Source organism: Drosophila innubila (genome assembly GCF_004354385.1).
Source record: "Drosophila innubila isolate TH190305 chromosome 2L unlocalized genomic scaffold, UK_Dinn_1.0 5_B_2L, whole genome shotgun sequence".
NCBI lineage: Eukaryota > Metazoa > Arthropoda > Insecta > Diptera > Drosophilidae > Drosophila > Drosophila innubila.
Genome location: NW_022995373.1, coordinates 4042658 through 4070177, shown reverse-complemented (window position 1 = coordinate 4070177; position 27520 = coordinate 4042658). Strand labels below are relative to the sequence as shown.

The 27520-nt window shown below is 37.0% G+C and overlaps 1 protein-coding gene across 3 annotated transcripts in view; it reads right to left on the bottom strand.

Annotated features, from left to right (window-relative positions):
- Nucleotides 1-291: 291 nt before the first annotated feature.
- Nucleotides 292-27520, bottom strand: part of LOC117782664 (synaptosomal-associated protein 25) — a 109802-nt gene continuing 82573 nt past the window's right edge. For all 3 annotated transcript variants that reach the window (XM_034619692.1, XM_034619691.1, XM_034619693.1), the window contains 4 exons: nucleotides 20797-20914; nucleotides 20011-20139; nucleotides 1320-1464; nucleotides 292-627 (listed from right to left, as the gene is read on the bottom strand). In XM_034619692.1, coding sequence (XP_034475583.1) covers nucleotides 565-627; nucleotides 1320-1464; nucleotides 20011-20139; nucleotides 20797-20914 — 455 coding nt within the window. In that variant the 3' untranslated portion in view covers nucleotides 292-564. The remainder of the gene's footprint in view (nucleotides 628-1319; nucleotides 1465-20010; nucleotides 20140-20796; nucleotides 20915-27520) is intronic.

The window sequence follows — 27520 nt, the reverse complement described above, 5'->3', positions numbered from 1 at the left end:
AATAATATTCAGGGGATAAATAGGCTCGTTTTTTCAATTTCTCTACTAATTAACTGAAAGATTATTTGACGTATTTAAATTTAAAAAAATCTTAATTAATGATTAACTGGACTATGAGAAAAAGGGTCTTAGTAATAAATGTAGAGTAACATAGCATAACTTCATTATTCAAAAGACTTCACTCAAATAAAAATATTTGATAATAATTATTATATTTTAGTCGCCAAAATATTTTAGCTGATTTGTATGACATTGGGAATATACATATATATATGCATAAATATATTTTTTCATATTTATATATAAAGCATTATCGAGTGAGTGCATACGAATTTGAGCATTTCAGAGTGTAAATGTAATTCATAATTAATTTGTTTAACATGGCTGCATTTAGGTATTACAAAATATTATTATACAATAAAAATTATTAATACGATTATGTTAATTACTACTGCTGGAGCACTAAGAAGTTACACGAAATTTTGAAATATTTAATAAAAATAAAAAATCGAAATATCATTTACAAAAATGTGTGTATGTACATTTTATTATCTTGACATCAATTTACTTTAAAAGCTGGTGGGCTCTTTGGTTTGCTACTGCTATTCTTGCTTCATTTGATTCGCCCTAGAATTAAAAAAAGCATAGAATTTATATATATATGTTATTTATATTTTTATAAAATATATACGATACAACAAAAACACAAGGTTTGAATTAACTTCAAATTTGTAATAAGTACAAAAGACAATCGCATTTTTCTGTGTTCTCCATAATATGCACTTGTTTTTCAAACTTCTTATTCCTATTTTTAGTTTTAATATTCTCTACCGTTGCATTATGGATCGCTGGCTCAAAGCAGTTTTTCTCAAAAATATATTTTAGAGCGATACAGATCTGATTGCTTTGATGCTTGCAATATAGATGAACCTACATGCCAAGTTTGGTGTCTCTAGCTCTTATAGTTTCTGAGATCAAAGCGCTCGCACGAACGGACAGACGGACATGGTTATATCGACTCGTCTGTTGATGCTGTTCAAAAATATATAGAATATAGGGTCGGAGTTGCCTCCTCTATGTTACATTTTTACGTTTATACTAATATTGAATACCAAACCCTATTTCGATTTAAGGACATACACATTAATTTTAATTTAATTTAATCTCCACACCCTACAAAAAGGTAGATTTTTTTTTTTTTTTTTAATAACTGAAAATGTGTTGTCCTGTTTACTTATTTCATGCACCTTATTCAGTATTACAGACTCAAAACTTAATATCACGAGAACTGGTTTTAAACTATGCGAAAATGTACATACCTTGCGATTAATTCTGTCTACTTGACGGTTCTGATTTTCGAGCTCTGATCCCATATCTAATGCCATATTGCGGAGGTTGCCTACCATGGTGTTAACTTGTCCCATATTATCCTCCATTTCATCTTCTCGTGCATCATTTGTAATTCTGAAAATATTGTTCAATGTAATTAAGATCATTATCTAACGTATGACTGATTTTAGTCGTGATCATTAAATAAAAACAAGTGGACAAGGCTATAGTCGAGACCCGACCATTGGAATACCTGATACATTCATTTAAGAGCTTGTATTGCCTTAAAAATTAAAACAGTCGTTCTAAATCTCTGAGGGGGCGTGGAAAAAATTTGAAATAAACTTGATGTGCATGGGGCTAATGGAAGGCTTTGTGCTTCATTTGGTTGATCCATCTTAAATGTATTTACCTTCTTCCTGTTACAAACATTTTTACTTATTTTTGTGTAAAGGGTATACAAATTCCTTTACCAGGTGAAAGTCAAGTGACGAAAGCATTTTTATGCTCTTAAACTTCTTGTTTGATAATGAACAAAAAAACATTCACACTGGCAGTATACACAATTATAAATTCAAATACGAATCCCATTTCCGTTCGCCTCTTTCACTTTTATTCTGTAACCGAGAGCGGCAAGTTGTACGATATTGAAAAGAATAATTAAATTAACAATTGCAAGCTGAATTTCATATTGTGTTATTATTTGGACATAGCTAATATATCTGATATTAAATTTTGTGCCTAACGATATAAAATCAGAGGTGCCACCAAGGGCGTAGGCAGCTTTAAGCGAAGGGAGGGGGCAACAAATTTTTTTTATAATATCACCACAAATCTTTCCACAAACCTCTAGATATTTCTAAGGACAAATAATAATTTTGAAAGAACGGTTTGAAAATTTGCGATTTATATAAATGTTATTTAAGGTATGTTTCATATAATTAACAAGGGGGCTCCACCCCCAGCTCGCTTCGCTCGCGAAATTGAAACGTAATAAAGAGGAGCACATCTAATATTTTTCTTAAATAAACTTCTTTTACGCAAATATAAATTACTGTTCTACTTTAATAATTGGATCACTTGTTAATTAGGACAACCTGGTATTTCGGACATTCAATTTTTATCAATAAAATATTCTGTAACACGGGCACCACACAAAATTATTTAGGGGTTTTACTTGACAGTGGCAGCATGGCAGTGAGCTCATGTGCCAGACGTCACAACAACAACTTGTACTGAAAAATTTCCTGACAGGGTGCTGGACCCAGACCCTTGACTACGAAAAGTCAGGCACATATACCCATTTAATGATGATAAAAACACGATTAAAAGTCGATAATTTCAATCGAAAGTTTGTATATTTGGCATATTTTAGTGTGCAAATTTTTACAACACTTGTTTAGTGACGTCCCGACACAAACGCATTTGTTTGATTGTAGGAAAATTTTACAATGCAACCCCCAAAAAAAATTTTTTGCATGTCAAAACAACAAAAAATTAGCAGTATTTTAATATTTTATAAATATATAAATTGTTAATATTGGGCGCATCGAATAAAAATAATTAAAAAACATTGAAAGATTTTCCAGATTTGAGTCGGCAACTTTTGTACGTAGATCGTCAACTCTAGCATCTAGACCACCAGGAAGCTCAAACATTTATAAACAAAAAATTTAAAATTGAAATACAAATACCTGGGCAGGACTGAAATGTAAAGGGATGCTCACGATTTCAGTAATGCACATGTGACCGCTGCCATGCACCCTAATTGATTCTGAAATCTGATCATAATAACGTGTTTGTATGTAAGAATAAAATAAACGTATTAGTATAAAAATTGCAAGTCAGGGCATTTTAACTGAGGGTCGCTTTTTCAACATTGGGTTTTTTCGGCAGGTTTTTTCTTTACTTCTGATGGATCAGTAATCAGTACCTGCTAAATGACATGATACCTTCTAATACAAATCAGACCACTACGTTTTTCACCGTTCGTACGAAGTATTTATTATCAGTTATCAGTTATTTGACAAGAATTTAAAATTTTTAGTTGTTGAAAATTTCGTGCTTAATGTAATAAGTAGCAACAAATCTATATAATATAACATTTTTTGAAAGAGAAAATAATAATTATATTCACGCTGCCAGATTTGGTGGGAAAATTCCAGATTTGGCAGAAAAATTTTAAACTTGGCGTGCAAGTGTCCCCCTCTGCACCCCCTGCCTACGCCCTTGGGTGCCACAGAAATCAAAACAATCCTCTGCACGAGAATATTTTAAAATCTCTAAAGAGCTTTGCTTAAATTCAGCAACATAAATCGTATTCATACAAATGTATGCAGTTAGAGTTCTTTGTTTGAGCGAATGTTTTATTTAACTCGTAAGTTTTCACCCGTTTCTGTGAATTATAACACATCGTTTTTATATTTTTACATCTAAAATTGTGCATAAGTGAACAAGCTATGGATTTGCTGTGTAAGTTGAAATAATATGTGCATTGTTGTCCTACTAAATAGAGTTGTTAATTGTGCTTAACTTAGTTTTGCATTTTCCCTTAAATATTTACGTTCTTGTGCGTGTGTTTGTTTGTGTATTTCGGCTTTTGCTTTACCCCTCGCTTACACAAGTTTGTTGTTATTCTAAGCACAGCGATTGTTTTTGTTTGTGTTTACATCTCCTTATCTCAGTTTCGGCGCTTCGCACATCTTAATACATTTGATTGTGTGTGTGTTCGCTGTTGCATTTCGTTTTTGTTTAACAGCGCGCTCTCACAAGCAAATTGTTTTTGTGTTTTGCTCTCTTGTTTAAAGCCTGTTGAAAACATGTTGTGCTGCAAGACAAAATGAACTACTTATCAAGTGTGCTGATGATTCTGGGCACCGAGTTTTATTTATTGTTGGTTGTGTTAGAATACCATGCATGCAAAGTGTGCTGGACTTACAGATCGAGATAAGATAAGATGATAAGATTATTGCCGTTTCTAAAAAGGATTGTGGTGCAGTGAAATGGTCTTGTCCAGTATGCATCGACTTACAAATTGATTTCTCAAGAATATATAATTCTGTGAGAAACCACTTCTTAAAACTTAATAAAATGGCTAAGCTTCTTTCGAGTGATTTTGACTCTAGTCTCAAATTGCTTAGCCAATATAAATTTAACTCAACGCCTGATTCTCAATTTTAAGCTGTTCCTCCTAATATACCAGTTATTCACTCTCCCGTGACTCCATTGGCATCTCATCCCTATCAAGACGCTTCGCCATAGTTGTCCTAATCAGCCTCTCCGGGTATTGTTAACCTATTCAATTCTCCTACACCTTCTGCAAGTGATTCTATCACTGACAACTGAATCAGCCCAAGTCAACGTGTCTTCCGTGCGGGCTGGATCTGGACAGAAGAATAGACGTCTTCGCAATGCAGCGCCTAACAAAAGGACTGATAACGTAGCTGCCCCTACATCTGAGATCCCTATCACTGCGGACGGCAGTTCGCATTAGTGACGAAAGCATCACGAAGAGTGCGAAAGGCGACTAACAATATATACAGCTGAGTTGGTAAATTTGCTACGACTGTCCGATCGAGTTATATACCGATCGAAAGGTTTAGTCTTAACTTACAAAATGGCATACTAAAACTATTTCTAACCAACCTGGGTCATGAGATACGGAGGTGTAAATGGGAGGGGAAAAATTAAAATGATTGCAGCTAATGGGGCTGTTATGGCCTTTTGGTAATTATTATTTATTGATACCTAAATCACCCAAATCCGATAACTGGTTCAAAGATAAATAAATTTGAAAATTTTAGTGGACTTCTCAAAATGAAATGAAAAGTCAGTTTCTTTGTTTGTATGTTTGTCGATTTGTCTGTTTGTATCAAAGCGCAAAAGAAGCTTAAATGTAATGATGGGGATTTATTCCTTTTCGAAAATCTATATATGTTTGTTCTACGACTTTAAAAAAAAAAAACGCTAGTTTAGCGGAAATACGCTAAATCCCGGTAAAATTGAAACCAACAGTTTTCAAACCATAGAAGCTACAGATATGTTCTATATATCATTGGAAAGGTGTGTTTGAGGGACCCTGCGGCCCGATTTTGCCTGTATTCATTATCAAAATGTTAAAGGCCACCTTACTAGGCTCAAAAAACTAATTTTGAGTAGTATGTCCTTTGATTCGGATATATTTGCTTTGTCTGAAACTTGCCAGTCGGACTTTCCCCATATAAACTCGCTATGCTACGAGAGCTATCTAACTCGATGCAAAAGACAGTTTTTCCGTGACCCAAAATAATTTTACAAATTTGTTAACTTGAAGCGGAAGTTCCCCAGTTTACCTCTCTCTTTTTTTCTTGGGCAAGATAAGGCCAGAGATGACTCTGCAGCCGCTGAACTATTTGCTAACTTGAATATTGTTCGTCACATAATTGGAAATCAGACTTTTTGGAGCATGGAAAGTCTTTCGTCACTAGACTTTTACCTCGCAAAGATGATTTTTTTTATTTTGTATTACTCGACAATTGCCGATCGACCATACAGGATTTCACGCCGCACGGCTTCTAACCACAATACAAACCGAGAAATCAAACAGCTGGTCTTGAAAAAGCGATGATTGTCACGGGAATAGCAGTCCAAAAGATTACCGACATCTATCTACAACATGTGTTGCAGCCAAAACTAATCAAACAACAATTAAAGAACGGAAAGTCCGGTGTTGCTCAGCAGGCAAATTATCAGTAGAACTTTCGACAGACGATCATCCCAGTGGAAGCCTGGACAGGATCAGCTCCTTGAACCTTGTAAGAACCCACTTCTTTAGTAATAATAGCTCTAGTTGGATTGGGTTAAATGTGTTTTACTATTCGAACGCGTATCTTACTCCGCTGAGGTCCTCTACCAAAGTGGCCGCCGATAGAGGCCGACATTCCTGACAGTGACTTTTACTTTCTTTTCAAGGGTTATCATCCGTTTTCTTAGAGGTGCTACCATACTGATAAGGATTGCCACCTCTTGAGTCAGAGTTGTCACCGGCCTCATCGCCGATGCAGCTTTGTTCCGGTGGTACGGGTCTCCACACCGCTACAGGAGATCTCTTCCGGGGTGGGGTTATATTGAAAGTCATCACGGGTTGTTGGTGTTATCGGAGAGGACCGGCAAATGGTTGCTGGGAGTATGATTTCTGAGTGTGGAGTGTTTGGAGTGTTTGCCCTACTCGGTGAACTTTCAATATCTGGCACTTTCCTAAAGAGGTTAACGTTTATAATATAGGATTTTCCTCCTCTCGACACCTGTACCACATCGCCCTCTCTAACCACTACCTAGACTACTATGTCAAAATTTAGTGTTAGCTTATTGGAAAAGATTACGTTCTTTAGTAGAACCCTGTCTCCCAATTTCATATCTGTTTCTTTGACTCTCTTTTATGTTATTTTACAAGATCCCTGTCTTTTTCTTCCGATTCAGCCAATTCTTCCACTAAATCTTGTACTTCGATTTTATCCTTTATAACTCGATTGAACATGAGTTCAATTGGTGTGACATTGTACATTAAGACAAATCTTTGAATCTCCTTTTTATAATTGGCTCTATTAGCGGAAGATATCTTAAGGCGCTTTACTAGCGACCTGTTCATGTTTTCGTTTGGTTTCGTTTTTTGTGGCACTCCTGTATGAGACAGTCTTGGCATGTATTTACGTGGTCTTCTGCGTTTCTATCCAAACGTTGCAACCATACCTTCGACCGCACTCGCCGCTTCATGGCGCTTTCTCCGATTTGACCTTCGCGCGCTAGCCTTAAAACAGTCTCTCGTAATTTTTGTTGTATCACGAGTCTTGTGCCCCGTAGAATGATGTGTCCTATGTCCACTCGGAATCGGTAGGATTGCAGTCGCAGGTGCCATCGCTCATATCTTGCCGAAGGCCGCGACGTGGGACAGTGGAGCCATTTCTCATTTTGCGTTGCAAAAATCATATCTCTTAAACCAGGCAAGATATTTTCAAAATTGTAAAAGCATTTGACAGAAAACTTCTTAAGCTTTAAAATGACAGCTTACACAGGGTGGTTGACCCACTGTGTGAGTTAGGCTTGTCGATAAAAGTTAAAAAAATATGTTTTGTGCATATTTTTCATGTAAGATTCAAAACATCAATTTTTTTTGTCCGAAATTTAAATTTTTATCTCTTTTCATCTTTTCAACCACATAGTTTAATTTTTAAAACTAGTCGGCCGGTGCTACAGTCGAGCATACTCGACTGTCGGAGCCCCGTACTTACTATGTCAAAAACTAATAATGGAAAAAAATACAAAATATTTAGTTAACTTAAATGCATATTCTATCATATTGGTTACAATGTCTCATAAAACATAAAAAATTTTCATACTAAGACTTGATTTTCGCCCAATCGGTCCTATGACAGCTATATGATATAGTGGTCCGATTTGAACCAACTTTGGACAGGATATATAAAACCAATTGTTATGCATATTTAATCAGTTTGGTTACGATATCTCATTAAACAAAAAAGTTTTTCATACTAAGACTTAATTTTCGCCCGATCGGTCCTATGACCGCTATATGATATAGTGGACCGATTTGAACCAACTTTGGACAGAATATATAAAACCAAGTCATATGCTTATTGTATCAGATTGTTTTAGATATCTCATAAAACAAAAAAGTTTTTCATACTAAAACTTGATTTTCGACCGATTGTTTCTATGGGCGCCATATGATATAGTAGTCCGATTCAAAAAAGAAACTAACTTGACCTGCCTGCAAGATAGAGGAATCTACATACCAAATTTGGTGTCACTAGCTTTTAAATTGTTCTTATAATTTGGATATGAAATTTTTTGCCTTCTGCCTGTTACGCACATATTCGTTAAAACAAACCCAACAGACACCTGTACTTTTTTTAAGTACGGGGTCTAAAATTGTATTGCGCCAATTTCAATAATAAAAAAAAAAAATTTTTTTTGTTTATCCTTGTATGATGCTTGGCATAACGAAAACGTATGTAATGCACTGCGCTCTTCCTCTTTTATCATCTTTTTATTGAGAGGTTGGGTCAGTTTTTGTACGATAACTGTGCTTAGGCTCACCACCATGCATTCAAAACCGGGGTTATTTAGTTAGAGAATTGAGTACCAAAGCGTCTTGTAGTAGTGGGATAGTGGCGGTCGTTGGTGGGACTTAGTTATTTTCCATCAAAGTTAAAAAATAGCCTAGCTTAAGTGCTTTTTTCATACATTGCTGGTTAAACAAATATATAAGTTAAGAAACAATTTTTTTTTGAGTATTTTATTAGAAATTAACATGCTTTTCAGATAAAGTCAAAAGCATTTAGATTGGTGGCATAATTTGTTTACAATTCAGTTTTAAAGTTTGTATTTCTTGTAAAATTTTCAGATTTGTGCGCGCATTGAAAAATGGGTCAACTTTGAGGCACTGTCACGCCCACAATTTTTACCCGATTTCAATAACCGTTTGGATTTGTAGTCTTTGAAGATTTCTCGAATACATATACTACTTTTTACGAACGCCTTCGTCAAAAAAAATGATTTTTGCCACGCTTTCCGGCCTGCGGCCCCAGAGTGCGTGGGTTTAAAAATTGCTACGAGCGGTTTGTGGTCCGTGACCAAGTCAAATTTCAGGCCAGACAGATAATAGTAGAATTTTCTACGGACAACACGAGTGCAAGACTCTCTTTTCCGTTTGGGAATCCCGCTGTTCTACCGTAGATGAACTTTTACTGGCAAATGAGATTATTCGTAGTTCAATTATATTATTGAATTGGACTAAAACTGCTCCCAGTTCTACTGGACTTGCTTCCGCAATCATGCATGTCCTATTATTCAAGTCAAATTAGGATAACAACGGAACTGCCGGAAATTTTTCTTTTAAGTTTTCGAAAGCCCTTTTCTAACTTCACCCCACGAGAATTTCTCATCAGCTTTCACCTGACTTTTGAGAGGCTCCGTAGTATCCGCTAGACTAGAATGAATTTTCTTCCGTACGTAACTTATTCCAAAAAAACTCCGTACCTCATCCTTGGTTTTCGGTGCTTTAAATGTCGTGATTACTTTGACGTTTTCGGTGTCTGCTTGTATTCGGTGAGGACGTAAACAAGAAATTTTAATTTCTGTGTTTTCCACACACATTTTGCCTCATTTAACAAAATGTTATTATTCTGGAATATATCATTTACCCATTTTATCATGTTCCTCGCTGCAGCTTCCAAAAACGATAACGTCATCAATATATTTTATCGCGTTTGGGCATAGGGACCATAGTTCTTCCATTAAACGTTGTAAGACTATAGACGTTTATGTGTGAATAAACCGCGATGAGTTATGAACGTAGTTACTTCTCGACTGGAATTTCCAACCCCAATTAGCGGTCGGCGTTTTTTAGGTCCAACCTTGAAAAATATTTGGCCCCTTGGAGGAGAGTCAAAAATGTGTCGGAAGTTAGTAATGGGTACTTTTCTCGCCGGATAGCCTTGTTTGCTCGCCGCATATCTATGCAGAGGCGAATATCGCCTTCGTCTTTAAAAGCGATAACGATGGGAGATATCCATGTGCTTGGTCCCGATACTGAATTGATTATAGTCTGTTGTAGTACTTTATTGATCCTGTCTGTGATTTTACATTCAAGCTCTGTTGGGACTTGCCTCATCGGTTGTTGAACCGACGCCACTGAGGTATCAATGGATAACTTCACCTAGACACCACGCCATTTCGGGAACGAGTAAGCTCTTTCGACTCTATTTACGTTTGAACCAAGTCTTAAAACGTTGAGTTTTATGGACGTGTCTCGCCCCAACAATGATAGCTTACTATTCTCGTTGATTATTAAATATCAATTATCACTGCGGACGGCAGTTCGCGTTAGTGACGAAAGCAGCACGAAGGGTGCGAAAGGCGTCTAACTATATATACAGCTAAGTTGGAAAATTTGCTACGACTGTCCGATCAGATCGAGTTATATACCGATCGACAGGTTTAGTTCTAACTTACAAAATGGCGTACTAAAACTTTTTCTAACCAACCTGGGTCATGAGATACGGGGGTGTAAGTGGGAGGGGAAAAATTTTGATAATTGCAGCTTATGGGGCCGTTGGGGCTTTTTGGTAAAATTTTTTATTTTTTAAATTTCTAATTAAAAATACGCGTCGATTGATACCTCAATCAACCAAATCCGATAACTGGTTCAAAAGATAAATAAATTTGAAAATTTTAGTGGACTTCTCAAAATGAAATGAAAAGTCAGTTTGTTTGTCTGTTTGTCTGTTTGCATCAAAGCGCTAAAGAAGCTTAAATGTAATGATGGGGATTGATTCCTTTTCAAAAATCTAGAAATGTTTGTTCTACGACTTTTTCAATTTCCCGCTAGTTTAGCAGGAAAACGCTAAATCCCGCCAAAGTTGAAACCTCAACAGTTTCCAAACCATAGAAGCTACAGATATGTTCTATATATCATTAGAAAGGTGTGTTTGAGGGCTTTTAGGCGTACCTTTAAACTTCTAAAGTACTCAGGTAACATTTTACAGGAGAAATAAAGTTTTTTAGCTTACATTTTGGCGATTTCTGACAAAACGGCTCTAACGATTTTTGTTAAATTTTAATATGTTGTAATACGTACAATTTCGCGTTTTTTGGTATATGAAACATAAATTTTGGTTGAGGGGTTCGGAAGATATTACCTGTTAAGTGAATAAATACATTTTTCTATCGGTCGAAAATCACGTTTTAGTACGAAAAACTTTCTGATATCCAATTTTGTGACGAACAAAATTCAGTTTAATCTAAAAATTTTAAATAAAAATATAAATTAATATAAAAAAACGAAAATTGGCATTGTGCACTGTGAGTAAAAAGGGTGATCTTCTTTGTACATAAAAATAACTTTTTGCGCAGTGCCGAATGCCAATTTTCGTTTTTTTATATTAATTTATATTTTTATTTAAAATTTTTAGATTAAACTGAATTTTGTTCGTCACAAAATTGGATATCAGAAATTTTGGGGCTAGAAATTGCTTTCGTCACTAGACTTTTACCTCGTTTAGAGGTTTTTTTTGTGGGATCAATTGTACTTGGAGCCGGAATTAATAATTACCCTAAACGTACGTCCGCCAATTCAGCACCGAAACTCCTCGTCTTCAACAATTCAATTCTAGCAATTTCCGCCAGTCATCTCGCATGTAATGGACCTTATGGAGTTTCCCATTCGAAGATGCTTTGTGTCGGGTTCACTTCCCTGACCTCTTGGCTGTCTGTATGTAGTGAGGCACTTTCTGGAGAAGTCTCCGATTTTCGAGCATTTGTGCATCTAATGTTTCTGGCCGGGCAATCGAAGCTGCTCTATCTGTGGTCTTTTCGGTCGCATCTGCTAAACTCAAACTTCGTGGCAATACTCCATTGACACTACTCTGCTCCCCTTGAGGCATCATGGAATGTGTCTGCTTGTTGACTTGTTCCTTAATAATACATGTCTTGATTACCTCCTCCAAGTTGAACTTGTTCTCGAGAAATTCCTTTAAGAGATCTAGCGGCGCCTATGTATCGAGGTTCTTATCCTTTAAACAGATGTCTTCTATTTGTGATTTCGTTTCTCCAAACGAACATATCAACATTTGATGGCGCAATCGCATTAGAAATTCTGAATCAGCGCTTTATCAATTCCCTGGCACAGGAAAGGTTTCTTTTTAGACATTTCGTTAGTTTTAAATTGGCTATTTAGAACAAAATAAATAAAAATGAAGTTTAAGCTCAGCATATCCTTATATTTGTAACATATTCGTGTGCGACGAATTGCCCTTGTCATAGGAACTATCACATTTCCCGATTTTCTAATCCCCGAACTAAGCATGAGTCTAAATTTAATCAGCTATCAACGCAAAAGCTTCCCTCTTGCACGAGCTTGAATTAAATCAGCTATCCACGCAAAGTTTTTGTTATTCTTTCTAGCACGAGCCTGAATTCAATCAGCTATCTATGCGCAGCGTTGTCTCCAATTGAACGAGCTTGAATTTAACCAGCTGTCCGCACAAAAGCTTTCAATATTCTTTCTTGCACGAGCTTGAATTTAATTAGCTATCCATGAGCAGTTTTATCTTTATTTGCACGAGCTTGAATTAAATCAGCACATGCTTTACATGCTTTTTTATAACCCTCAATTTCTCTTTTTTTTTCAACAAGAGAAGAAAAAAAACATATCCTAACACATTTTTGTAGGCATTCGGTCATACATATGTATGTACTTACATATTATTAGGCAACGTTTTTTTTTTTTGTCCTTTTATACAAATTGCATAAAAAGTTAGATTTTCCTCGTCACCAGTGGAAGAACTCACTACTGTAGTAATAATAACTCTAGTTAAAAGTGTTTTATTATTCGAACGCGTATGTTATAGGCTATTTCCACGACAGCACATTTGGCACATTCGAAGTCATTTTCATCATTCGTCACCAATGTGGACTTCATTTCAGTAAAATTTCCGAATGATCATTTTGGCTCATTCATTATAAATGTTAAGGTTTTTTGCCAATTCGTGCACAGAAACCGAACAGCTGATTCGCTTTGGGGGAATATCAAATGTCTTAGCAGTTTCACATTTGGTCGTGGAAAGCCAAAAATGAGCCACATTAAAATGTGGGCAAATGTGAGTGGTCGTGGAAATTACTCCGCTGAACTCTTTTATCGAAGTGGCCGCCGATAGGGGCCGACATTTCAGAATATGACTTTCCCATTCTTTTCAAGGGTTGTCATCCGTTTCCTTAGAGGTGCTGCTATCCTGATAGTGATTGCCACCTCGTGAGTCAGAGTTGTCACCGGCCTCATCTCCGATGCAGCTCTGTTCCGGTGGTACGGGTCTCCACAAACCTGTTTGGCTTTCAAGCATTATTAATCATTTGACATATTTATATAATACTGCAATTGCAACCTCAAAATTAAATTAAATCAAATGAGTATAGAACAATTTTAATCTTACCATACGTTTTCAAAATATTTGAGAAGCTGAATGCTGGCCAAATATATCGCTATATGGAAAACAATTTGTTATTTAACAATAACCAATCTGGCTTTTGAAAACAAAGCTACACGACTGCAATTATTAAGGTTGTCGAAGAATTGCGAAGGAAAATGGAAAATGGCAACGTAACAATTCTGACACTTCTTGATTTCAGAAAGGGAATTCAATACTGTCAGCCAAGAGATATTAATTACTAAGCTGAGTCAAATGTATAATTTCTTTGTAACTGCTTTCAAGTTAATGCTTTCTTACTTGCCAAATAGAAAGAAACCTGATTCTGTGCAGGATAAAGTGTAATATGTGCTATATATTACTAGTGGTGTAACGCAGGGATCTGTATTAGGTCCGTTGTTGTTTACCTTATATGTTAATGACTTGTCAAGTGTATTGTCTGAGTATAATGTCCATAAGTATGCAGATGATGCTCAAATGCATGTAAGTCGTCCCATAGTTCAAGTTAATGAGTGTGTAAATATGTGCAATTTAGATCTGATAAATGTTAATGACTGGGCTTAAAAGAACAGTCTTAGTTTAAACCCTAAGAAGTCAAAATGTTTTGTAATTTATTAGAAAAATCGAATAACTGAAGGTATTTCAAGCTAAGGATTATTTATTATTACTATTATTATTGTGAGGAACAACTGTGTGTTCCCCACAACAATTTCACATTTTCAGCGACGCCTCTGTCATGCAGGCGAGCAGAAGTCCCGTTGCCTACGGCGGCCCAGAGTATAAAAGGGCGCGCAACAGCGCATGCGACACACTTCGAGTAGAGCAAGCAAAAAAGTAACACCGATCAGTCCTTGCAATAGCAGGACAAAACATCAATCCTTGCTGACACACGACCCTCCGAAAAACATAGCTTTGCAATAGCAGGTTATAATCCTTGCTGTCGCAAGAACCATCGTAGATATCCTTGCTGTAGCAGGATATATTTCTTGCTGTCGCAGGACGCATCATAGATAACTTTGCAGTAGCAGGTTATAATCCTTGTTGTCACAAGAACCATCGTAGATATCCTTGCTGTAGCAGAATATAGTTCTTGCTGTCGCAGGACGCATCATAGATAACTTTGCAGTAACAGGTTACAATCCTTGTTGTCACAAGAACCATCGTAGATATCCTTGCTGTAGCAGGATATAGTTCCTGCCGACGCGGAACCAGAAAAGACCCCCTCGCTGTCACAGGATCCAGTAATTGTAATAGTAGCATTAGTATCCTAGAGCCTTGGTGTCGCAGGAGTAAATTAAGAGAGCCTTGCTGTCGCAGGAGTAAATTAAGAGAGCTTAGTTGTCGCAGGACGTAGCCGTACTCGTCCTCGCATTAGCAGGGCTTGAGCCAACCCAGCTGTAAGCGGGCAAAATTAATCGGAGAGTCCTTGGAGAACGCCTAGTTTATCCGTCCTTGCTGAAGCAGGACATAGATTTAGTTGTCCCTGCAAGAGCGGGTCAAGAGGGACTTATCCTTGCTGTCGCAGGATATACGTACGACAATCATAGCTGTCGCAGGACCTGTTCCCGATACCCTTGCAGTAGCGGGGTCCCCAGTACGAGAGACGAATCGAACTACAACCAGGAGTGAGACCAGCGACCAACGAGTGACGAGCCTGCATCGGATTTCAAGGACAGAGACCCGAGGACACCATTAATCAACGCAACGCATCAAAATTAACTAAACCTACCTTGAAACTTAAAAAAATCGGCCATCGTGTCGCTAAAAAACAAAGACCATTTACTATTGAATATCGATCTGCCTTCTTACTTATTCGCAAGTGCTGCATAATATAAATTTGTTGCACGAACTCATATCGCCGACCGAGTTAGCCCGGTGAAGCCTTAAGGATCGTTACATTATTACCATCCTAGCGCGTCCTGGAGACTATAACTTAGAGTATGTAGGCTAATAACCTCGTTTTTTTTCTTTTAATAAGCGAAGTCATTCCCCCTTGCTATGGAACCTGGGTTTCAATGATCTCCTCCTACAGCTAAGACACAAGGGCTGCAGAGCCACAGCCTATGCGGACGACTTGGTATTACTGGTGAAAGACACTGGGCTTTCAATTGGTGCTTTGTAGTCAGGCGATCCGTGCGAGAATCTTGGCGAAGTAATAATGACTCGAATATAATTAATTAATATTTATTAAATGAAAATAATATAAAATTAAGGAGCTTCAATAAACGTGTGTGCTTCGCACCAGTGTTAGATCTCTTCTTCTTCTTCTTAACTATCGATTATTCGTTCTATCGATATCGCTTCATCTTGGTCCTCTGGTGGTATCTTACACCACGGCTTCATCTTATCAGAGGCGTACACTGACTTGTAATGCCTCTGAGTTCGCTGAGCATGGGGGATATCTTCAATAAGATATCGGTCGAGTGGCAACACCTTGCTGATCAGGAACGGACCTTTATAGTGAGGCTCCAGTTTCCGGGATGTGCCTGTGCTGTAGGGCTCATTCTCAACCAGGACGAGATAACCTGGCTCGTAGATAGTCGGCTTCGAGTGCTTGGCATCATATCTCTTTTTAGCTTCTGCTCTTTGGTCATCTACTCTAGTGGCGGTATCTTCTCTAAGTTTCTGTAACTCAGCATCTGTCATCAGAGAATTCTGTCTTGGAGAATATTCACCAACGTATTTTGCAGAATATCACGTGGCTCATACCCGTACAACAACTGAAATGGTGAACATTTTGTAGTTTTGTTTACCATGGTGTTGATGCTCCATTGGATGTCTCGTAGCTTCTCGTCCCATCGCTTCTCATTATCTGTCATTGGCAACAGCATGGATAGTATTATACGATTCGTACGCTCTACATGTCAATTTCCTCTTGGAGTGCGAACGGCATTAAGGATACGCTTGACATTATTCTGTCGGCAGAATTTCTCATATTCTTTGGATGTGAAGGCTGTACCACGATCGCAGATGATTCGGGCTGGTATTCCAAGGTGACTTGTTACTTCTCGTAGGACATCTAAGACATGTTTGGTAGCTGTGGTCTTCACAGCGCGAATAATTGTAAATTTTGTAAAGGCGTCGACAATGGCAAAGATGTACTCGTTTAGTTTGGAACTTCTTTGAAAGGGTCCCAAATGGTCAATGTGTATCGTGGAAAATGGTATTGGTTTCATATTGTCAAAATGATATTGACCCTCTTGTCGTCCTCCAGGTTGCTTATTCAATGCACAACCCACACAGGATTGAATGTAATTCTTCACGTAATTTCGCATGCGGGGAAACCAAAACAGATTACGGATTCGGCTTACTGTTTTGTCCACGCTCATGTGTCCGGCTTTGTCATGTGACTCATGAAGAATGTGATAACGAAGCTGCTTAGGCACAACCCATAGGAGTTTGCTATCGTGCTTACGGTACAGGCGTCCTTGCTCGATCACAAATTCATCGTCTTCGGTTTGCTGCTTGGATTTTATGTTGCTGACTATTGTTTGGATCTTCTTATCCTGCAGCTGTATGGTGAACAACCAATCTGCTTCGTCAATGATTAGCTATCCTATTTTCAAGCTGGCTGGATCTACTTCATGTGCATCCTCATATGGAGCGCGGCTAAGTGCGTCGACATGTTCCATCCTGGTACCAGATGTGTGAGTGATCGAGGCGTCGAGAATTTACTTCTGGCAGCTTGCAGCTTTCATTGCTTCCATGGAACTTCTTACATTTTCCACAACGAGGATTCTTCTGTGGGACCGGGCACATATTAGCGAAATGTCCCATCTCTCCACAATTAAAACACTTTAGGGATTCTCTGGGTTTCTTTTCCTTTGCTTCATTCTCTAGTTTCTGTTCGGTATTGCTGCGTCTTACTGGATTATGTCTTACGTTCGGTAATCTTCCTCGATTTACAAAATACTCATCTGCGGTATCTCTCATCTGCTTTATTGTCATAAACTTAATTGCTGATATACTCTGCTGTAGCTCACGATGCTGTAATCCAGAACGAATATATCTGATGACTGCTGCTTCACTAATATTGTATCGCACTCCTAATGCTGACATACGAAAACTTTATTCTTTCACCGTTTCCTTTGACCGTCATATAGCATTGGTCATGGCATAATGAATCTCTGCTTCATCTGGTGTTGTTCCAAACTCATCGCGCAAAGCGTTTGCGAAAGCTCTCCATGTAGTATGCAAAACTGGCGATGAATCAAACCACATTTTAGCTGAACCTTTTAGCTGTGAATATATTACGAGTAATAAGAATTTGTCCTCCCAATTGTAAGCGTTAATGACATTATTGACACGCTCCATGAACTGTTCAACTGAGATAGCGTTACTGTGACTTGGATCAAATTCTGGCAATGTTTTGGCAATCTCCTTGACTGATGCTTGTCTCGTGTTGGAGTTTAACTGTATATTATCATTAGCTGCATCCATCGTATTTTCAATCACCGGCTGTACTCTTGCGGCTGCGCTTGTACTAGCATTTTGCTGATTAATTAATTGAGACATCATTTCTTTTAACTGCGTCATTTCATTTTGCAACTGGGTAATTGCTGCTTTATCAACATGATCTCTTGTTTCATGCGACATGTCTACTACCTCTGATCCTTCAAATTCCACTTTTCGAAGAATCAAATCACTGCATTTTTCTTCTTTGCTTGAAGTACACGCCCTGTGTATGACAAAACTCGGCTATGTCTGCTTGTGCGTAAGCGAGACAACTGATGTTGCAATTTCCTTAAGTTGTGAAATTTACACATACATACAAGCACTTTGTATGTATACTGATGCTGCGCAAATCCTTCATAAGCTGCAGGAACACATCCAACACTTATAAAATGCAATCCAAAACCGTCTGCTACGTAGACCTAAGGAACCTTTCCCAATTTGCAATCTCTTTGGTCGCCTAGACCGAGGGAACACTTCCCATTGCAAACGTGGTACGCCGACGTTTTTTCTTGTGCGTTTATGCTGCTGTTTGGATAGGCGAACACATCACTTATCCCACTTCTGAACTGAAAGACACTGGGCTTTAAACTGGTGCTCTGTTGTCAGGCGATCCGTGCGAGAATCTTGGCGAAGTAATAATGACTCAACTATAATTAATTAATATTTATTAAATGAAAATAATATAAAATTAAAGAGCTTCAATAAACGTGTGTGCTTCGCACCAGTGCCAGATCTCTTCTTCTTCTTCTTAACTATTGATTATTCGTTCTATCGATATCGCTTAATTTAACATAGGGGCATGGCAACTCAATATAATGTTTACACTGGTAACGGGCAAGTTCTTGCCCACCATCAGTGATCTCCTTGATAACGCCCTGGGGTTAACTCTTCGTTGGGCTGGACAAAACGGTCTTGGGGCATACTCACAAAAACTCGAGCTAGTCCTGTTCACAAGGAAAAACAAGATCTTGAGCTTCCGACTTCCTAGCCACGGCTTCATACTATCTACGGTAGAACCGATTCTAGGCGGATAATGTGACTATTGTGCCCCTGAACCAAAGTGGAAAGACGAATTCGCAACGATATTCCCAGACAGGTCAGAATGGCATAAACAACCCCTTTGAGATGGGACGAGCTGTCAATCTACTCGGACGGATCAAAGACAGATGAGCTAAGCGACTCTCTTCCACGAAGGAAATTCAAGGACCGAATCGATTTTCATCGATAGCCACACAGCAATTAAGGTTCTGTCCTCGACCAAAAGCAAACTCATCCATAGCACTGCCACAGCGCTGAATCAATGCTCACAGCAATCAATCAGACTCTTCTGGTTACCTGGGTACACTGGTGTTATAGGTAACGAGATGTCTGACGAGTGCCAAAGAGCTGGTTCTGCGCTACCGGACAGTCACCCGGTGAGAGACAATCCACTTTAGAACGCACGTACTTTACTGCTAAAGACCATGAAGACTAAGATAAATATACTTTGGTCAGAGGCACCGGGCTGCCAAGACTTCTGTCGCAGCTGAGGGAATAAGGAAGAGTAGAGGGTACAACACTTCCCCTGCGACTGTCCCGCACTCCTAAGAAGGCGCACCCGTCAACTTATGGAACCCTTCAATGGAGAACTGGGCAGTCTCACAGATCTGCGACTGGAGGTCCTGGCATTCTCCCAGGACTTCACCGGCTGGTGTCATAGCAATTTCTGCCCGAGGGAAGCAGCTGAAGGGTCATTCCCTTCCCCTCCCTCCATTAGGCGTCCCTTCAATCACCCCGATCTCCCTTCTAGTCCTGCAGTTACCGGACAACACAAAAGGCCAATCGGCCTGGGTTAACTTCACTTCGGTCGAGCAGTCCGAACAACTTAACCTTGTCTAGCCTTGATGTCACAACGTATTTTTATCTATCTCGAAAAGTCCAAAAGTTAAAAACAACAACTTTTACGGTAAATGTATTTGGTTTTATGTTAGACTGTTCTCCATTTGGATGGCAGGGTGGGAATCGAGCCAAGTTTTCGAACTGAAAAAAGTTATGTATGTGGCATGTCAACGACTCTTATCATAGAGCCATTAAAATGATGTAACAATTTTAGACTTGGAATGTATTTTGAGCTCAATCGTATTGAAATTGAAACATTTAATTATGAGCCAACACTTGGAAAATTGGAAAAATATAACTTTTTTGGCGGGATGTACATCTTTGGAGCCGACCACATGACCTAGCTATATTATCTTTTTAGTATTACCTGCCAATGTATCCAGCTTGAGCCATCATTCCATTTCTGTCATCCATTACTCTTTGTGGCTGATTATTAACCACTTTTCCGTCATCATTTCCTTTCCATGTTCCATCGTCTTCTTTGAAAGATTGACTTCTACACATATATGAAACAGTTTTTAAGTTAATATTAAGCTTAAATATCTTTATATACCAAATTTTTATATCTTAAGACTATGTCAACCCTTTTTATAGCATGTTCAACAATCCAAATATAATTATTTTAGCTATTCTCCTTTATCTCTCTATATAGGATTTTAGGCTATATGAGGCGCAGATAACAAAAAACAACTTTAACGGATATTCTATGTTAAAGTTTTTTTTTTTTTAATTTTTCAAACTTTGATTTCTTTTTAACTGTAACATTTATCATAGTTACTTGAGAATGCCAACACCGACTATAAAATACTTTATGTTTACTGAAAGCTTAAGAATATGTCTGTAATTCTATAATACACCGTTTTAATTTTTTGACAGTAGTTATAGCTATCCATTTCTGAACTTAGAAAATTTAAATTTTTATATGGTAATTTTTTTCGATTTCTTAACTTTAAAATTCTAGAAAAACTCGAACAAAATGAAAAATTGTAATTTTTTATTTATTTACATGGTTACGCAAATTACGCAACGTTTTATATTATTATTATTCTGAGTTGTTAGCATATGAGCAAAGCTATCAAGCAAACCTGATTTCTAGCAAAAATTGATTGCTGGTATACATAAATAAAACTTTTTATTTTATGTGCATATTTACTTATTGCAGGGTAAAACACAAATGCCGCAACATTTTTCCATGCCACTTAAGTTTTTTTCCGCTTCTCTCATGTCTGCATTAATTTGATCCATTCCCTCTTCGATTCGGTCAAGTTGTTCTAAAAATATTAAGAAATAATATTTGTTGAAAATTGGTGTCAGATGCTAGCTTAAAGCAACTAACGCTTGTTCTGGTATAAAAATTAATCCAGATGACCATTGACTTAATTAAAAGTCTAATGACGAAAGTCTAGATGCCCCAAAATCTTTTATATCCAATTTTGTAACGAACGATATTTAATTTAATATATAAAATATATTAAAATTATAAATAAAAAAAAGTTTGGCAATCGGGACTGCGCATAAGAGCTATGTTAGGTAAAGAAAATGTCGACTTTTTACGCAATGTGCGGAATTCCGATCAATTTTTATTAATAATCATAATCTTTACACAATTTATATATTAAACTAGGGGGCTCTGCACCTGCTTGCTTCGCTCGCCAGCCCCCAGGTCGCTTCGCTCGCGTGTAGAAAGATAAGGATGAGCATTTCTTTATTTTGTTCTTAAAAAACTTCTTTAACGCAAAACAAATTGATGTTATATTTCAAGAATTTTGACACTTGTTATTACGGACAACATGGTATTCGGACACTCAATTTTAATCTATAAAATATTCTGTAACCCGGGCACACAAATTTTTTGATTTTGAAATGCCATCACATTAACTTTTTTGTTTGTAAGAAAAGAATAAAAGTAAATATTTTTTTGTTGAAAATTTCATGCTAAATGCAATGTGTAGCAACAAATTTATATATTACTAGGGGGCTCCGCCCCTTCTCGCTTCGCGTGCTGCTTTGACACGCAATTCCATTTTCCTTCTATTTTCCTCATTTTCTTTTTTAACTCTCATTTTATTTTTTAAACTTGTTACTTGTACTTTCCTGGATACTGTACGCCTATCAAGACTGTTTTGTTTTTGTATCTGACATCTATATTATAAAGCTGTCATGGGATCGATGGATCGAAAACTAAGATTCAGTATGATAAACTTATTGGTATTTGATATTTCTCAACCAATCTGACACAATATACATTTGGCTGGTAGTATACATCCTGAGCAGATATTATTTAAATCGGACTACTTTATCATATAGCTACCAAAAATCGCCAACAATTCAAGTTTTTGTATACAAATATTTTTTTTTTTAAGGTTGTTCTTATATCTCCAGATCAAAGTTAGTTCAAAGCGGTTCCCTATATCATATAGGTGCCATAGAAATAATCACTCGAAATTCAAATTTTATTATAATATACCTCACTACACCGTGATCGACTGTAGCCGAGCCTCACTGCGAACAAGAAACCCCTTTTCTATTTGTATTTCTTTTACGTATTTGTGTGTGAGAGTGTGTATATGTGTCCGTTTGTCTGTCCGGGTGTTTGAACGTATCATTCTTAAAGACTATAATAGCAAGAGACTTTAAATTTGTTTTGTATGTATACCGTATTCATATCAAGATTTTGTAATAGTATAATCAAGGCTGCAAACCGGTTCTGAACCGAACCTCGTAGAACCGGTTCGGTTGGGGTTTTTAAGCAGCCTGAGCCGGATCATGAACCGAACCCTTAAAATTATTTACTTCACGAAACCGAACCTAAACCGAAACATTTTTTAAAATAAAAGGTTCGTCTCGAAAAAAAAACAGATAATTACATAAATCTTATGGTTTTCTAATATTACGAAATTATTTAAAATAAGTCATGTTTAAATCTTCCAGTAAATTTAAATCCCACAAAAAAACCTCTACACGAGGTAAAAGTCTAGTGACGAAAGCAATTTCTAGCCCCAAAATTTCTGATAACCAATTTTGTGACGAACAAAATTCAGTTTAATCTAAAAATTTTAAACAAAAATATAAATTAATAAAAAAAAAGCGAAAATTGGCATTGTGCACTGTGAGCAAAAAGGGTGAGCTCCTTTGTACATAAAAATTACTTTTTGCGCAGTGCCGAATGCCAATTTTCGCTTTTTTTTTTATTAATTTATATTTTATTTAAAATTTTAGATTAAACTGAATTTTGTCGTCACAAATTGATATCAGAAATTTTGGGGCTAGAAATTGCTTTCGTCACTAGACTTTACCTCGTGTAGAGGTTTTTTTTGTGGGATATCAGAAATTTTTGCAATTGCTTTTGCTTTTGACATTGTAACTTTATCATTAATGCAGGCAAATAGTAAAATATAAAAATTTAGTTGTTCAACGTGTTTCATATTTTAAAAAAAATTGTTCTTTAATTATAAACAAAAACTAGGGGGCTCCGCCCCCTGCTCGCTTTGCTCGCGGTGCTACAGCCGAGCATACTCTACTGTCGGAGACCCCGTACTTACTATGAAAAAAAAAGGTTTTCATACTAAGACTTGGATTTCGCCCGATCAGTGCTATGACAGCTATATGATATAGTGGCCGTTTAGCCGATTAGAACCAACTTTGGTCAGAATATATAAGTCTAATTTAAATGCATATTCTATTAGTTTGGTTACGATATCTCGTAAAACAAAAAAGTTTTTCATACCAAGACTTAATATTGGACCGATTGACTGTATGATATAGTGGTCCGATAACAACTAACTTCGGTCAGGATTTTTAAAACTGACTTAAATGCAAATGCTATCAATTTGGTTAAAATATCTCACTAAACAAACAAGTTTTTCATACTAAAACCTAATTTTTACCCGATCGGTCCTATGACAGCTATATGATATAGTAGTCCGATTTGAACCAACTTTGGGCAGGATATATAAAACCAAGTTAAATGCATATTGTATCAGTTTGGTTGAGATATCTCATAAAACCAAAAAGTTTTTCGTACTAAAACATGATTTTCGACCGATAGAAAAATGTATTTATTCACTTAACAGGTAAAATCTTCCAAACCCCTCAACCAAAATTTATGTTTCATATACCAAAAAACTCGAAATTGTACGTATTCCAACATAATAAAATTTAACAGAAATCGTTAGAGCCGTTTTGTCAAAAATCGCCAAAATGTAAGCTTAAAAACATAATATCACCTGTAAAATGTTACCTGAATACTTTAGAAAAAGGTTTCAAGGTACGCATAAAAGCCATCAAAAATACCTTTCCAATGATATATAGAAAATATCTGTAGCTTCTATGGTTTGGAAACTGTTGGAGCTTCAATTTTAGCGGGACTTAGCGTTTTCTCGCTAAACTAGCGGGAAATTGAAAAAGTCGTAAAACAAACATTTCTAGATTTTCAAAGAGGAATATATCCCCATCATTACATCTTAGCTTTTTTAGCGCTTTGATACAAACAGACAAACAGACAAACAAAGAAACTAACTTTTCATTTCATTTTGAGAAGTCCACTAAAAATTTCCCAATTTATTTATCTTTTGAACCAGTTAACGGATTTGGGTCATCGAGGTATCAATCGACGCGTATTTTTGATAAAAATTTTTAAAAAATAAATAATTTTACCAAAAAGCCCCAACGGCTCCACAAGCTGCGATCATACAAATTTTTCCCCTCCCACTTACACCCCCGTATCTCATGACCCAGGTGAATTAGAAAAAGTTTTAGTAACTTAGGACTAAACCTTTCGATCGGTATATAACTCGATCTGATCGGACAGTCGTAGCAAATTTTCCAACTTAGCTGTATATATAGTTAGTCGCCTTTCGCACCCTTCGTGCTGCTTTCGTCACTAACGCGAACTGCCATCCGCAGTGATAGTCGCCTTTCGCACCCTTCGTGCTGCTTTCGTCACTAACGCGAACTGCCGTCCGCAGTGATTATCATCAAAATTTGATTTGTTTACAATAAAAAATTTAATTAGTTCAAAATTTAGAGAAAAATGTATAACAATAAACATATTTTTTGTATGAAATTGAACCATCGCTCGAACCCAAACCTTGGGTTCAGGGGGTGTATAAACCAATTCGCGAACCGAACCGATGTCTAGCTCTATGGCTCGAATCGCCGAACCAAACCTTTAACAAAATTTTAGAGGTTTGCAGCCTTGATTATAATAAAGATTTTGTAGAATAAGCTTCTTGGGGGATTTTACCCCCTAGTTTAAGCCCGAATTGTCAAAAAATAAAACTAAACTATCTGGCGGCATTGGCTTTTTCTGTCTGAAAAATTTTCTGGTAACACTGGTAATTTTTGTCGAGCAAAAGCTGTCTGCTACATAGGTTTGCTAGTGTGCCACTTTATTGCTGCTGTCATCTTTGAACACTTAGTAATATGTATATATACACTTAATCGGTAATATTTTGCCGAAACGAATTTTTACAGATAAGTGTGATATATACCGCGGAATTTTATTGACTTTAACCTATTAAATTTTGGTAAAGATGCCATGTTTCAATTTTTAAAAAATCGCTAAAATGTAAGCAAAAAAATCTTATTTCACCTGTAAAATGTTACTGTTTTTTCAAAAAGTCGTAAATCAAACTTTTCTAGGTTTTCGAAAAGGAATAAATCCTTATCATTACATCTAAGGTATTTTACCGCTTTGATGCAAATATAGAAACAAGCAAACTGACTTTTTATCTCATTTTGAAAAGTTCACTAAATATTTTAAATTGTATTATCTTTTGAACTAGTTGTCGGATTTGGGTGATCGAGGTATCAATCGACGCGTATTTTTGATAATTTAAAAAAAAAACAAAAAATTTCACCAAAAGACTTCAACGGCCCTATTAGCTGCGATCATCTAAATTTTGACCCTCCCACTTACACTCCCGTATCTCATGATCTAGGTGATTTAGAAGATTTTAGTATGCCATTTTGTAAGTTGGGACTAAACCCTTTGATCGGTTTAGAACTCGATCTGATCGGACAGTCATAGCAAATGTTCCATATTAGCTGTATATATTGCTAGTCGCCTTTCGCACCCTTTGTGCTGCTTTCTTCACTAGCGCGAACTGCCGTCCGCAGTGATTTGGATATTTATATTTGTGTGTTTGTGTATGTATGTTTGTATGAGTGTATGTATGTATGTGTGTGTATGTGAATGTATGTATTTGTTTATGTTTGTGTCTGTGTTTGTGTAAAATTTAAACACGAATTGGCCCCCTTCCAGTGCCAATTTCGCAAAAAACCGTCTATTGCACGATAAGATTTTCTCAGCTATGTTGTAACCAAATTTCATCCTCCTCGGGCCTACCGTTTGCGCTCCACGAATATCAGTCGGTCAGTCAGTCATCTGTCAGTCAGTCAGTCAGGACAAACAGTTTTATATATATAGACTAGGGGGCTTTACCCTGCTCGCTTTGCTCGCCAAACCTCGATTCACTTCGTTCGCCTGGGTCACTGCGCTCCCCATGCTTATTCCGTTGACTTGTCTCGCTTCGCTCGCTGCTTTGACGCGCAATTTATATTTTTTTTCCCCCCTTTTTCTTTATTATTATAGAAAATTTCATATCCATATTATAAGAGCAAAAGTAAAAAAAGATGAAGTGTTCTAGATATTTGTTGAAAGTTTTATTCCGATCGGACAGTAAATATCAAAGATATTCAAATAATAAATTTAGCTGTTTGATTCGATGATGGTGCGCTGACAGTAATTAAAACTTGAATAACTTGATAACATGAAAATTGTGTTAAAATATTATATAACAAATTGGCGTTCGATCAGTCGTGAGCTTCTGTGGCGTAGTGTGCTCAGTCGCAGAGCTCATGAGATGGTTGGTCCGCCGGTCGTGAGTTCAAACACTGGATTGGACGTGCGTTTGTTAATTCAATTTAATGTTATGATGACGTATAGTATTAACATTTAATGTTAATAAACATTTTGAAATAGAGTACTGTAAACAGCCATATGGCAATTTGGCACAAATACCCTGTGTGGCTCAATTGGTTGAGCTACCGAAGTTTTAAACTTTATTTTAAAATTGAGTCGTGGGCTTGATTTCCGGCTCCGTCAACTCTTTTAGCTCGGTACTCAAAAGTGGGTACTAGAGCCTATTAGATTCGTGACAATTATGGTACACAACTTTGAACACTTTAATTTTCGAGACTGTCAAAGTTAGAGCAAACAAATTTGGTGACAATACTCCGAGGATGTAGACCTATATCAAGTTTATTTTACAATTTGGCCACGCCCACTTCCGCCCTCGAGACTTGGCACACAGAATGTGCTGAAAGTTTCATCGAGATCGGTTAATAAACAGAGAAGATATTTGAGGAAATATGATATATGGACGACATATAATCACCTGAATCTCAGAGACTATAAGAGCTAGAGCTCGCGAATTCGGTGACAATACTGCTATGTTGCGCACGTAGATCAAGTTTGCTTTAGAATTTTGCCACGCCCCAATTTTTCTGTAATCGACAAAAAACTAAAATATCCAATTACAAGGCTATTTTAATAGCCGCCCAATGCTCGATTCGCTTGCGGAATTGATGCGTGAAAAAGAGGAGCACATCTTATATTTTTTTTGAATAACCTTATATACCGCAAAACTACATTACTGTACTATTTCAATAATTCGGACATTTGTTAATTCGGACAACCTAATACTTCGGACACTCAATTTTTATCTATAAAATATTCACATTAACGTGTTTGTATGTAAGAAAATAATATAAGTAACAAAAATATGTGCAAATGAAGGCATTTAAACTTCAGTTTAAGAGCAAAGGGTCGTTATTTCTAACATTGGGTTTATACGGCACGTTTTTTTATCAGT